The 14837-nt window shown below is 34.9% G+C and overlaps 1 protein-coding gene across 1 annotated transcript in view; it reads left to right on the top strand.

Moving 5' to 3' along the window:
* The window catches only part of LOC106466418 (multidrug resistance-associated protein 1-like), a 157213-nt gene that overhangs the window by 77497 nt on the left and 64879 nt on the right, over positions 1–14837 (top strand). The window contains exons 10-11 of the mRNA XM_022394417.1: positions 2915–3169; positions 13572–13637. Coding sequence (XP_022250125.1) covers positions 2915–3169; positions 13572–13637 — 321 coding nt within the window. The remainder of the gene's footprint in view (positions 1–2914; positions 3170–13571; positions 13638–14837) is intronic.

The raw sequence follows: 14837 nt of genomic DNA, 5'->3' as shown, positions 1-14837 counted from the left end.
AATACTTCCCTAGTGGCAGAGTAGGTATTATCCATCTTCTAGAGAATGACAGAGAAACAAAGACAGCTAAAATAAGATGGACCTAACAGATTTCTTGACCACATGGATAAATTTAGAATAGATATTATTATAACTGTATTAAAACATAACATTCAACCAATATCATGCCCCTGAAAACTAGTGTTTGAAGTGTTATCCTTTGAAAGCCAGACATTGACCAATGTAGCAGACCATGCTATAGTGAGAATTGATATTGTTTTGTAGTGCACAAATACTATATACCATAGTCTCTTAAAATATATTGTTACATATCTGCTTGTTTGATAATTTCCCATAAAGTTTTTTTTCTGAGATACAAGTCCTTTCTTAAATAAAACTAGTTTATTCTTTCTCAATACAACTTTGCAATACACAGAATTTCCACAGTCACTTTAGCTTAAACACACGCTATAATTCACAATGATTCATGCACTTTACTTACGGTCACTACTGCTCGCTTGACTCAATTATCTGTCTCTATATCTGCAATTATATCACCGCTTTATTTGCCGGGCTTATATACTAAAATAGAGGGCGCCTAGAAAAGACTAGAGTTGCCAGGAACAGTCATGATCCTTCTAGAAACTTCAGCGTGCATGCTTCCAGCGTCACATAACCTCCACTGTCACAACAATATATTTCTTATCTACAACATCTAAAATTTATAAAATTCTGATTTGAGATTATTCTAAATTCCATTGAGCTCATGTGGTAAATTTGGTCTAAGTTGTTACTTTTTTTAATGTGACCAGTTAAAGAACTTATCTGCTATTTGATGGAATAGTTGCATTGTGTCATACCTGACCTTTTTTTGTGGGGTATACTTTGTAACTGTCACATGGAGCAGAGATATTTCTGCATTCTTGTGTCCTCTTTTTTAGTTGAACAGCTACAGAGAGAAAAGGTATTGTGAATACAGTTTTGGTACTTTCAAGGAATATTTGCCCTAACATCTGATGAAAGCCAATTAAGTTTGCTGTGGAAGTCCAATCATTGGTTCACTGTATTTCTACCTGCTGATCATGTGTGCTGCAGCTTAACACTTCTAATTAGTTTACTCTTCTTTTATTTTGCAGTAGTATTTCATCTCTGTTGATCACTTGTATCTTTCCTTTTTGTTTGCAGTAAAACATAGTTTTATTTTGTTTTTGTTTTGACTTCAACACTGTATCTTGTCTTTTTTGTTTGCAGTAAAATAGAGTTCTAATTTGTAATATTTTACTCATGCCAATCAAGTAGATTTCACAGTATTATTCTATACATAACAATCTGATAAGGATGGTGGAATCCACACTTACCCAAATAAAATGTTGGTAATGTTTTGTGTATATGAGGTTTATATATTTGATAATTGTATTTCGCTAGTAATAGTCCATTAGAGTTTCTAACAGAAATTCTATCACTGCATCTCATTCAAACTACTTCCAGTATTTTATCCATTTTAATTTACGAAATTTAAGAATAATCTTTTATCCAATAAAATAAATTATTCGAATTGTGGTAATGTTTAATGTATATCTATCTTATGGAGTTAAGAGTCATATTTTTCCAGTAAAACTGATGAAAATTGACCTGATGAAAATAAGGTAAAGTTATGTGGAATTTTATTAACATTTAATCATTGCATTATATATATTTATATAGCCTTTTCACTTTACCTCTGTGTAGTGAAAAGGATATATGAATGTGTATAATGAAATGATTAAATATATATATATATATATGTGCATATATCCTTTTCACTACACAGAGGTAAAGTACATTATATTTAAACACAATGTTATGCCACCCAGTCATACCGTAGCTGATGATCATGCATTTTGACAGTAGCCCTGTAGCATTAAATCTATTGCAAATGGCTCCGTGTCTGAAACACACTCATTTTCCCTGCTTGTTTTCCATAAGCCATTTAGTTTGCAGCTTTCCAGTGCCTGTTTAAGCATTCTGTTTGTACAGAAATCCACACACACTGCATCTTGTGACTTGACCAGTATGTCTTTCTGTGGAATAGAATGAATACCCATTCTCCAACTGCTTGAGGTGTGCAATATATAGATATAATAGTTGAATATATATATATTGTTATAGCAACTTGTTTAAATGTGATTTACGTTACTTTTTCATATGGAGGTCTTTCTTTATTATGTTTTATACTGATGCTTGGAACAGGTGGATGGCTTTTACCATTAACGTTTGAATTTGTGGATTCTCCCCTGTTAGAAGATGCAGCACTTTCTTACCACAATTGTAGTATGATTTTTTGCAGATCTCTTTCTGGGTAGTCCTGATCCCCCAAGTTGATTCATATTCCTTTGTTTTCCAGTGCCAATAAGTACAAAGGATATCTCCATCTTAAAAATTCTAAATCTACAGTTTGAACACATCTTTATGATCTGAGTGTCTGATTACTTTGGTTCGATTGATTAGAGCTATTACATACCTGTCCTAAAAGATCAATTTTTAGTGGCTTCACCACACTACCTATGAATCATCAAACAATGTCAAAATGAAATATAGTGCTGATACATTCTTTTCCACCACAACTTTTTATGAGCTATGGCTGTCACAAGACTTACTGATTTGCATATTCAAAATGCTTTTAATATAAACCACTTAGCCTCTATGTATACCTACCCTATTGCCTTTGATGTTATATGTTAGTGTAATTGTGCTACAGTTAAAATTGGTTAAATAGTTCAGATTTTCTTGCCAAATGTTGTGATTTTACAAAGCTTTATATCTTATATGCAGAAGGACTAAGTAAAGTTATATATATATTTACATTATTTACTGTACATATATTGAATTTTATTAGACTATTTCCATATTTATTTTGAAATTGTTTGACTTTTTACAATTTTTTCATTATTACCAGGCTTTGCATATGTCCAGTGGTTCCCGTCGAAAATACACAGTTGGTGAACTAGTTAATTACATGGCAGTTGATGCTGAAAAAGTTTTCAACCTTGCTATCTACATCACTTTAATTTGGGGTATACCATTAAGAATCATTATTACAATGATTCTTTTATGGAAGTATGTAGGACCAGCTTGTCTTGCCGGAGTGGCAACCTTTTTTGTTATCTTTCCACTCTCATCATTTCTGTCCCAAAAAGCTCGAGGTGTTCAGGTTTGTTAACATATTTAAAGATTGTTTAAAAGATTGGTCTGTAACAAGTATATTTAACTCCTTTATTTAGCACATTGCCTTACGTGAATATATTTGCTTTATTTTTTTCTGATTTTTTTTTCTATCTGTGCAGCACTTTGAATCTTAATGTATCTTTACAGTTTGCCTATTAATTGGACTATTTAGATGTTTCTGTTTCATATTAAACAGAGCATATATCCGTCTGTCAGTTTTTTTATTGGGCTGTGATTCTTTACAGTAGGTGTCTGTGACTTGTTGGTGATAAATTTGACAAAAAGGACAGCACACAATTCACTTATTTTAAAATAATATATATTCAAAACAAGTCAAACATATGTACAAAATTCATTACACTATTGGTTATCACAGTTGTATCCAGAACTTCAACTAAATGTCTCTTTTTCATCAAAGTCCACACAGTTGGGTTCAATTAATTTAGAACACCCTTTGATAAGACAAATTATTCTCCTCTACTCTGTTATCACAATATAATTAGTGATAAATTCATTTCCGTTACCCTTTGGGTTACCACATTTGTATACAGAGCTTTGAATAATTCTCTTTTACATTAAAAGTCAACACTTTTCTTGTCTTATTTCCACTTTCAATAACTTAACTTCCTCTCTGTATCTGCACATATTTATAACATGCAGCAGAAAAATCTAGAAATATTTAGCCCTCTAATAACAGTAGTATTAAACATAACGAGAAAGACATAGAAGCTTCCAGTAAGATGATGTTAACAACATTACAAAAGCCTAGTAAAACAATTGAATTGCATACACAATGTGCGACTCGTATAGCATTACAAAAAATCGCTATTAAAATGATTAACTTTTAACACTCTTGTTATGAAAACTGAATAATCCTTAAATATTAAATCACTAAATAAACTAAATAGTAACTTAAACTAAACAGTCTTGTATATCCAATACCATCTTTATACTTGTTTCATCTTGAATGTTATTTATTTTGATCATCCTCATTCTGCAATTGTATAGACCCTATAGACAACTAAATATTTAGGTTAAAAGAAGAATATGTGATCAGTTTAAAATGATGCACATCTTTATTTGAAGGAATTGTGTAATTTTGTTTTGTGTTTTCTTGTTTGTTGCTTTTGTAGGATTCTCTTCTAAGAAAGGACATTATTCCTTGACATGATTTGTTTTATATTTTAGTTTTTTAAGAAATTTCTTAACTATTATAAAGTAAATTTCATTTTAAACAAGCTGTTCTTATATGTATGCTCATTCTTTCCAGTTCACAGCTTTATTCCATCATTCTTAAAGTAAGAACTAGTCAGATTTATGTATCTGGTGTTTTGAGCATACCTTTTTCATTGCAATTTAGCTGTTTAATTTTTGTTTTGATACAATCACTCTCCTCCATACACAGAAAGCTATTTTCTGATATGGTAGGTTACTTCTACTCACACAAATAGACATTCTCTTTCAGTGCTGCTCTCTATATGCAAAACTTTTTTTCGCATACCACAAGCCTTGAGCTCCCATGTACCCAAATGTCAATGTAGTTCAACAGCGTCTTGCATGCAAATCATCATGTGACAACCCTCCACCAGTAAGAGTGCAACACACCTTCCTGACACGTGAATCCCTCTATTCGATTCTACCAAACTATTACTTCTCGTTTGGCAGTGCTATTTTCAAAATGTTTTTTATTTGTGCTCTCTTCCCATATTTTTTTTTGAAATTTCGTACAAAGTGGAGACATTTACTATTTGTTTCTACTTCACTTTGCCTGTTTTAAGTGATACTTTACATTTATTGTTCTTCTTCTTAAATAATTTGATATAAATATTACTATTTGTTGTTATTTGGTTTCAAAACATGCATTTAGTTAGATTTGTACCTACTTCTTGTAAGTTTAGGGTTTTTTAATTAACGTTTAGTGATATCCTTTTGTACTATAAGGTTAATTTAGGCTTAACATGTGTGTCTTTGTAATTTTAGGTTTACCTGTCATTCATCTTGCTAGTGAATCGTACATTAGGTTAAATATATTGTTTCTTCAACAAATACCATCTACAAAATTTTTTATTGTCAATATACAATTACTTAATTTTACAATGTAACGACTTTTTCATTTTCGTAATTAATTATATTTTATACTTCTTACAGTTAATTTTGTCTTTGTAAACCCCTGGGTCTAGGGTGTGCCCAACCTTTTCCCATTATTCCTCACCTTCCTCCTCAAACTGCTGAACTCATTCAGGATGATGTCTCATTTGACAATTTCCCTCCATCTAATTGTGAATTGGCCTTCCCAGGCCTCTACTACAGAGTCTGCTAGGCCTACCTCAGCCATTTCTATACAGATTTTGCAGTTGTTGTTGTTTTTTTCCCTCCTTTACAAGAAATTTTGGTTCATGCTGGGCCTTTTTGTTTCTCTTTTGAGGGATGGTGCTGGCATGCTTTGCCCTCCACGAGCTTGGTTTCATTTTACCTTGGCTTACCAATGGTTACCATCAGGCAGATGGTTTTTTTTGTTTTCTTGCTTCTCTTTTCAAATCTCTGTTGCCTGTATGGTGGGCAGAATCTGTTAATTCTATCCCTTTCTTTCTAGCCAAGTTTTCAAGCCTTCGTCTTCCCCTATCATCTCTCCTACTGGTTGGCTGCCATACACCTCCTTTCTAAAGTATTCCATCTATTTCTTGGGGATTTTCGTGGGATACCTTCCTTCTCCTTACCTCATTGTTGAGGCAATTGCCATCTTTGGCTCTTTCCCTACGAATGTGGCTTCTTTGCTTTTGGGATCTTCTGGGGTAGGACACTGTTTTGTACCAAGTTCATTTCCCTTCTACTTCTAATTTGGACTTATGGAGGGCTCTTTTCCTACATTGGGGTTGATGTTACTTCTGTGACTTTTGCATCATGTGATGTATCTGTGTTGCTACATTCGATTTTTTCTTTTTTGGTTGCTCGTTTGTCTCTTTGTCTATTTCATTTTTTATTTATTTCTGGCACCTTCCCATCATTTACCTGTCCTACATCTAAGAGTTCCTCCATTAGTCATGTATTCTCAATGCAGATTGGAGTTCTGTGATTGGTCTGTCCCACCTCAACTACTTCTTGGTTCTTTCCCTTTTTCCTTTATTGTCTTTTATCACACTATAGTGGGTTGTTTCTCCAGGACTGAGAATGCCCACGGTCAATTTTTTATATTTTTATTCCCACATTCCTATTTTTCATTCCTCGTAGAGTTTTTTCACCATGGGGTTGGGTACTAGTTTTGTGCCTTTCCCTTTGAGCTTGTTTGAGAGCTGTATGTCTTTTTCCTTGATTCCTCATCCACTTGCCTTGGCTATCGATGCATTCAGACAGGATTGGAATTTATTTATATCTTTATTTTCCTATCCCAATCGTCATCTTCACCAGATGACTTCATTCATCCTTGCCACTCTATGTCAGGTCTTTCTGATTGCTCCTTCCTGGCTGATACAGATCTGGTTTTCTCAGCTGCTTCAGCTCGATCTGTTTTTTTATTCTGGATCGATTTTTCCTACCCTCCTCTTTGGTAGCTTTTGGGCATGTTCTTCCTTTTCTCTGTTTTCATTTCCTTCTATCTCTCACCTTTAATTCCAATCGGATCTGGTTGGCCTTCTGTGTCCCATACTTGCTCTGGGTTGCTTCATTGCCTTCAAGGCTTCTTTCCATTGGTTCCTTTTCCTGCTGTTTCATTCCTGGCACCACTCCTCTGTTTGTGACTTTTTTTCTTCTTCCCTTACCCTTTAGATTCAGCTTTTGATTCAATTGGCATTTTCTTCATTGTCTTCTTTTTCCCCCCATACTCAGTTCCTGGTGTTTTCACTCTAATTAGGCACCTTCCCTTTTACCTGCATCTCACCCTCATTGTACATTGGAGGTACTTCTTTGTTCAAGCACTGGGACTACACCTCATACGTTTATCTCCCATTGTCTGTTTTTGGTAGCTGTTTCTTCCTCATCACGGTACCATCTTCCATTTGTCGCCATCCTTCACTCTTCAGTGAGACTGTGACAGGGTAAGATACCTTTTTGTATATATACCTCTTATTTTTCTGGGGCATGTCACATTTTTTTCTTTATAGGTCCTGCTCTGTGGCAAGTGGTGCCTGTCCAGGTGTATTTAACCTAGTCAAATCTGCACTGTAAGGCCATAATGACTTAACAATTACAATTTCCATGGCCACTAAATGCACACTGTTGAGGTGGGGTGTTCCACAAGAATGCTTGTATTTTCTTCACGATATATTTCCTTCATTCATATTCCCATTCCAGACCATACTAACCTATGGAATTCATAGGTAATGCAAAAGGAGATAGTTGCCCATCCTTGCCATTCCTTAGATTGAATAAATCAGGAATGGTCTGCTTTTCAAAATAAGGTTTTCATGGTCTTCCGTTGCACTGTCTCTGGTGTTGACATTCCTCTGGACTTTTCACTGCATTTTCTTCCCCTTTTTCTTCCAGTGGAGTGTGGGAATCCTTACCACTTTTCAGTTCCAAGCCACTGGGGTGATGGACCACGGAGACATCCTCCTGAATGTGATAATTATATACAATACACAAAAAAAATCATTCAGTTTGGAGTAGGGCAGTGGTGTTCTGCTGGTGTAGATGACAAGATGTCCTCCAATCTGATGCTCCATCTCTGTACAGGTTTATCCAAGTGGATTATGTAGCTTTGGAGTGAGCAGTCAAAATTGCAATTCATCCCTTCAATTGGAATCCCTCATCCTACCCCCAATGGATGTCAGTTCCCAGTGTCTGGGTTTTGGTTTCATAGCTGAACCAATCAACATAAGTCCTCACACATGTGTTATAAATGTCTCTGTTTCCTCACTCAATTATACTCTTGTTATCTCCATTGTGTTGTGGGTCACGGTGGTGGAACTTGCAGATTAATATTTTCTTGCTCTAATGCCATCCCTCGATGATTTTCTTATACCGAGGAAGTTATTGCTCTGGTGGCGGTTCCTGTCGAATTGGTTTTAAGTGAGATAGTTTACATTACAGAGACAACTTTACTATACTGATCATCCTGATGCTGGTTTTTGGATTGTAGTTGACTTACTGCCGGAATGATCCTCATCCTACCCCATATGGATGTCAGTTCCTGATGGCTGGGTTTTGGATGCAGTTAACTTGCTGTGTATGGTCTGTTGTGCCCTAACTGCCCTACACCTAGAGGCACATTCTTTTACTCTCACCAACATGGATATACTCTATGGGATTGAGATTCCAATATCATGTGTTTTGGAATCCCTATCCAACTATTGTTCTCTCTTTTTTTGGATGTGCTCCTCCTAATTTTTGCCCATGTATGCAACACTTCTTTTGACATTGGGTGAAGAATATACCTGGTACAGAAATAGTGTGGTCTTCCACGTGTGATCCTCTACTATGAGGATCTACTCTTTTAGGATGTCCTTTGGACACTTTTGAAGGATGCTTCTCTCTTTTCCTCACACCAGTCCTTTCACCTATTCAATATGGGATTCTAGCTATTTATGTGAGAAGAGGTAATGTAACGTATCGGAAGTTATAATTTTTCTATACTGAAAATGTATTTCCGATAGGTACTTATCTCTTCTCACCCTTCCTCTCCACTGAAAACCAGTGCTTCCGTTTTCTGATAAAACCTGAGATTATAGTTTGGTAGAATCGAATAGAGGGAGTCACATGCATCAGGAGGGTATGTTGCACTCCTATTATTGGAGTATTGTTGGACGATGATTTGCATATGAGATGCAGTTGAATCTTGTTAATATGGGAGCTCAAAGCTTGTAGCATGGGAAAAAATATGCATATAGAGGGCAGCACTGAATGAGAATAACTATTTATGTGAGAGGAGCCAAGTACCTATTGGAAATGCATTTTAGTATAGGAAAATTATAATTTACTCTGGAAATAGTGTTAATCTGCTTGAGAAACTTGCATGCCATCAGCTTCGTGAAAAGTCCCACCTAAAATTCACATGAAATTGCAGTACTGCATGATGATGTGTCATGCAGCAAAACCCTTCACCACTAGGAGTGCAACATACCTCCTTACACAAATGCACCCTTTACATTCATGTGCAAAATATTTCATTCTTTTTTTGGCATGGTTGCACTTAGACAAGTATATTTTCACTGTGACTTTTTGAAGCATTTATGTCGGGGTTCAATTTGTTCCCGCTGTTTTATACCTTGTCATTCCTGCCATACCAAGTAACACATAGATGTTATTGTTTAGATATAGTTTATTCTTCATTAACACGTAACTTATAGGACTTAATGTTTAGACATTGTTTATTACTCCTTAATATGTCCACATATGATATTTCATTTAAAACTAGTTTGTTACTCCATAACTTTTACTACTTAGACTAAAATGTTTAATCGTAGTTTCTTACTCCTTAACATATACCACTTAGTATATTATGTTCTCTCATATCTTATCTCTCTTTCACGTATACACATAAACATTGTTGGTTGATCATATTTACTTATTCGTTACTATTTGAACATAGACGTTACTATTTAGTTACAGTTAGTTGCTCTTTCCCATGTAACATGTAGTCCTTGATATTTCATTCTGGTTTATTACTCCTTAATATGTCCAGATGGAAGGTGGTGTTTATATTTCTTTCATTACTTGTTCACATGTATTATTGGTAGATAATGTTTAGTCTTAATTGATTATACATTGCCATGCATACATAACTGTTAATGTTTGATTCTAGTTCCTTATTCTTTAACATTTATACTTAAACAATAATGTTTAGTTCTTGTTCTTCACTTCTTCATGTGTACGCATGGAAGATAATTCATAGTCTTGGTTAATTATTCCTTGCCATGTACACATCCTTATTAAGGTTTGGTTACAGTTGTTACTCTTTAACATGTCCACATAGAAGATATTTCTTTACATTATTCATTATTCCTTAACATTTTACTCATAGGTGTTAATGTTTTGCCATAATTCATTACTCCTTTATTTGTACCCGTGGGAGGTAATGCTTAGACATAGTTGATTCCTCCTTCTCATATCCCACTTAGAATATCATATTTGGTCCTGGTTTATTGATGCTTTTCATGTTCAAAACAGTTGATGTTTAGAAAAGATTGCTTATTCCTAACATGTATACTTAGATATTAATGATTACTTCTAGTTTATTACTTCTTCACATATAACACACAGAATATGTTGTTTAGTCATGGTTCCTTATGTCAATTAGAAGATAATGTTTCATCATAGTTCATTACTCCTTAGCATGTGCACTTAGTATTTACTACTTAGTCATAGTTAATTACTCTGTAATATGCATACTTCGACATTCATGTTTAGTTCTCTTTCACTACCTTTTAACATGTACATGGAAGAGATAATATTTTGATATTGTTTATTTTTACAAAACTTTGACAATTACTTCTTAACATGTCCACTTATGATTAGTGTTTGTCATTGTTTTTTACTGCATAATTTGTACCCATCGACGGTAGTATATAGTTTTCGTCCATACTCCTTGACAAGTCACACATAGACAATACTATTTTGTTATAGTTCATTACTTCTTAGCATTTACATGTAGTGGATGATGTTTTATCCTCATTCATTGCACTTTAATATATCCCCATTGTCTATGAAGGTTAGATCTAATTAATTACTAGTTCACACACCATTAGCAAGTAGGGTTTAGACATAATGGTTTGCTCCAAACATGTCACCTATAGTCAATGTTTAGTTGTGGTTACTTTTTCCACAACATGTACTCTTCATAGATAATGTTAAATCATTTTTCCTTGCTTTATTCCAAATACATCTAAAAGATAGTATTGTGACTGTTCTCTGAGCCTATGCCATTCGAATGTGTTCATGACCTGTCATGTTCTGTGAGCACTTCATTGCAGGCTGTCTCCACGATAGGACTTCGTCCTACCTACAGATTGGTTCCTCACCCATTGGTCTTCTGTTATTCTGCTCTCTCATTATTTCTCTGCCTTGCCACCCCCCCTTCTTTGCTAACTTCCACTATTCTGTTTCATTCCTCGACCTTAGCTGTCTATGCCTTCAGTCTGGTTTGTCCCATCTTTTTTTACTTTGCCTGTCCTCTTCTCCATCACCTCCTTCAGGTCCTTGCTCCATTTTGGGACACTCCTTAAGGGGTCAGTTTGGTGGCCCTTCACAGTCTTCTAAACCTTGTTTCTATTTCTCCATCTATAATCTCAGTCCTATCTTCCCCTTCCCAACTTTCCATCTCTTCTGATCTGCCCTCACACACTTCTCTTCCCATGGGATATGACATCCCTTTACCATTGCACGTAGGATTGTCTAGTCCACCTCCCTGTTCATATAGCTATCCCTTTATCCCACACCTGTCACCTTTGTACCTCCATGTGCCATTGTATGGAATGTACTTATCACCTTGGTCTCTTTGTCACTATTTCCCTTGGACTTCATTACATTGCCATAATTCCTCCTCTTTCACAGGATGGTTCTCCCAGGATCTGTAAATTCTTTCTATCTCAGGTTTTCAGGTGGCATTTCCTCCACCTTCTCCCTTCTCCCAATGTCATAATTTACCTTCTTCTCTGCCTCTTTCTACCCTCTTTTATTCCTTACTTATCCACTACCCCCTTCCTATTTCTTGTTTGATTGCATTATCCTTGTAGTTCTCCATGCTTTTACCTGGGTCCCTGTCAAGACACATGTCCTATTCCTACTTGCCTTTGTACACATTTCTACACCTTTGTTTCCTCCTGCTTTCTCATTACCCTATGTGCTATCCCTCCCCATTGGATGGAGCACAGGAAACCCTTGCTACTTACCATCTCCCAGCCACTGGGGTGGTGGACCCTGCAGAATCCTCACTAATTGGTACCTAAGTGCCAGAGGCTAGAACAAGGGTTCCTCATTCATCTACAGTTTGAAGTGGAACAGGGGTGTTTACGGATTGTAGTGCAGATCACCCCATTGCATATAGATTCATCACAATCTCCAAGTGGAATTTGGACACATATCACTATCTCACGGTTGTATATCTTTCTGTCTTTACCATTCTTCCTACTCATGCAATAGCCTGAACCTTCTATAGCTGATGGTGGAGTAGATGATATTATTTCATATTTAACTGTGATGTATTGCTCACACACACACACCTTACTCCCACAGTGGGCAAGGGGTGCATAGTGTCTGATGGTCGAGCTGTGTTTATATCCGTATCCATACTAATCGTGTCCAATAAACAAATATGTATACATGGTACCCTCTTCCCATGAATGGCAAGGGGTCCAAAGTGTCTGACAGTAGAGGAGCTGTGCGTGGATACTTATCACAAGTGCCCTTCTCTCACAGCTGGTTGTGACCTGTAGAGATTGATGCTTGAAGAGGTGTGCACACACACACTACAATCTGAATGAGCTTCAACCTCACTACACTTCTTGGCCATCTGGTGTCTTGTGTGCGAGTACTCGGACAGTCATGTACCTATTCCGCCCATCCTTGCAACACCATGTGAGCCTTTCATCTCTTCTAATCCTGCTCATGGGCAAAGAGTATACCCTTGGTGAGATGTTATGCAGTGTCACACCTCATGGGCTTCCTTCAGATGCTTGCTAGGTAACTTTCCCACCAGTCATTCCACCATCTCAATGTGGGATTCTAACTTTCTGTGTATGGAGTTTAGTGATTGTGTCATAAGTTAACATTTTCCTTAAATGAAAATGTATTTCCAATAGATACTCACTTCCATACATGTTCCCACCCATCCTCCACACTTTTCTGGTGCATATTTATTTGTGGCCTCATCAAAGAATGAAATATTGTTCTTCTATTGATGGAAGGTTTTGTTGCATGATATGTCATCATGCAGTAGTACAATTTCACATGATCCATGTGTATTTTAGTTGTGAGTTTTCACCAGGTTGATGGCATGCAAGTCATCAGACAGCTTAACATTATTTCAAGAGAAAAATAGTTTTCTGTGTATGGAAGTGGGTATCTATTGGAAATACATTTTCAATGATGGTAAATGTTAACTTCTGGATTTTAGTTTTCTATACATTTTCTATACCTCTAATCACAGCATAATCTTTTTTTGGGGTAATTTAATTGACAGAATTTCTGGTATTTAGGTTATTTATTTGTTTGGTATTTGTACAAAAATATTTTAACTTTTCATTAAAAAATATTCAAGTTTTCTTCTGTTTGGCTTGCATGTGCATTCTAAATGTGTCCCAGTCAAAAATCTGTATTTTAGTTTATATTTAAAAAAAAATATGTGGAAAAAATCTGTTGGCACGTTATATTTGTTTTCAGTTTTGGTCCAGAGAAAGAAAGAGCTAACATGTAATAATGATGCTATTTAGATTTTGGTGTTTCTTATATTTTTATAGGAAAAACAGATGGTTTTGAAAGATTCCAGATTAAAATTTATGAATGAAATACTTTCAGGAATAAAGGTAAATTACGAATTTGTTAAATAATTCATCTTTACAGTGTTAAGCATGTGATAGAGGTAAGGATAATTTTACAATCAAACTTTAGTTTTACTTTAAAACTTATTTTATTATTTAAAGCCCATCTGTATGTCTATAGTTTTTTTATAGATTGACCAGTGTTAAAATATGCTTTAAAATTGCTTTATTACGAAAAATTGAACATAATTCTAAGAGAATTAACTGTAAATAAATATGGAGATGCTGAATGTGCATAAAATTGAATGTTTTAGCAAAATATTTTAGTATTCCCTTGTAATTGGTCAATGAGCTTTAAACTATAACTATGTGTTAGATGAAATGCCAAAGTTTATATTACAGAATATTTGTTTAAATATAACTAAGTTGTGTTAAATGTTTAGAAAAGCTTACTGTGGGATATATTAAGACTATTCTGCAGTTTGGTACTCATATACATGCAACTGTATTTTTTAGTCTGTACTTTTTAAAGTTCACAGAATTCTTTTATTCAAGTTATGATATCATTTTGATAATTTTTTAACATTTCAAAATGCTCAAAATTCAATAGAACTAAAAATTTATTATCTTTTTACATTTCTCTTTTGTCAAGTTTTGTTTTCTATTCTCTCTGTTTTTGTAAATTCTGAGATTTCTTAGTATTTTAAGTGTTTCACAAAGAAAACTGAAATGTAAACAAATTTTCACACATTTTTTGAATGTTAGATGTCAATCATGGTTATGGAGAATGCAACTAGTTTACTCTGAATGTTTTTAGAAAAGTGACTTTGAAAGAATTCTTGATTAGTATAGGTGTTTTAATTATTAAGCTTTGGATAACAGACTTGAAAAGTTTTATTTTAAATATCAGATGAGAAAAATTACTAAGATTTGAAAACTAAATATTATCACACTTAGCTTTGTAATGAGGGCTGAAAAGCTTAGACTGATATTAGATATGATTGTTTTAAAATGTTAAGTGTGATGTTTTATGTTTATGGGATGTATATATATTTTAAAAACCACATAATATTTAAGCACTAGCGTATAGCCCATCTAAAATGACAGGGCAAGTACTACCACCCCCACCTCCATAGTAAATCCTAACTGCACATTTCATAGCTAACTGGAATAAGTAAATTTTGTGAAATCAAGCTTGGCCAACAAAGAGACAGAAAATTGCAGTTGAGGCAGTCAAACATTGGT

The sequence above is a fragment of the Limulus polyphemus genome, unplaced genomic scaffold (genome assembly GCF_000517525.1).
Source record: "Limulus polyphemus unplaced genomic scaffold, Limulus_polyphemus-2.1.2 Scaffold2252, whole genome shotgun sequence".
In the NCBI taxonomy this organism is placed as follows: Eukaryota; Metazoa; Arthropoda; class Merostomata; order Xiphosura; family Limulidae; genus Limulus; species Limulus polyphemus.
Note: the sequence above shows the minus strand (reverse complement) of the source record. Positions and strands in the feature narration are given on the sequence as shown.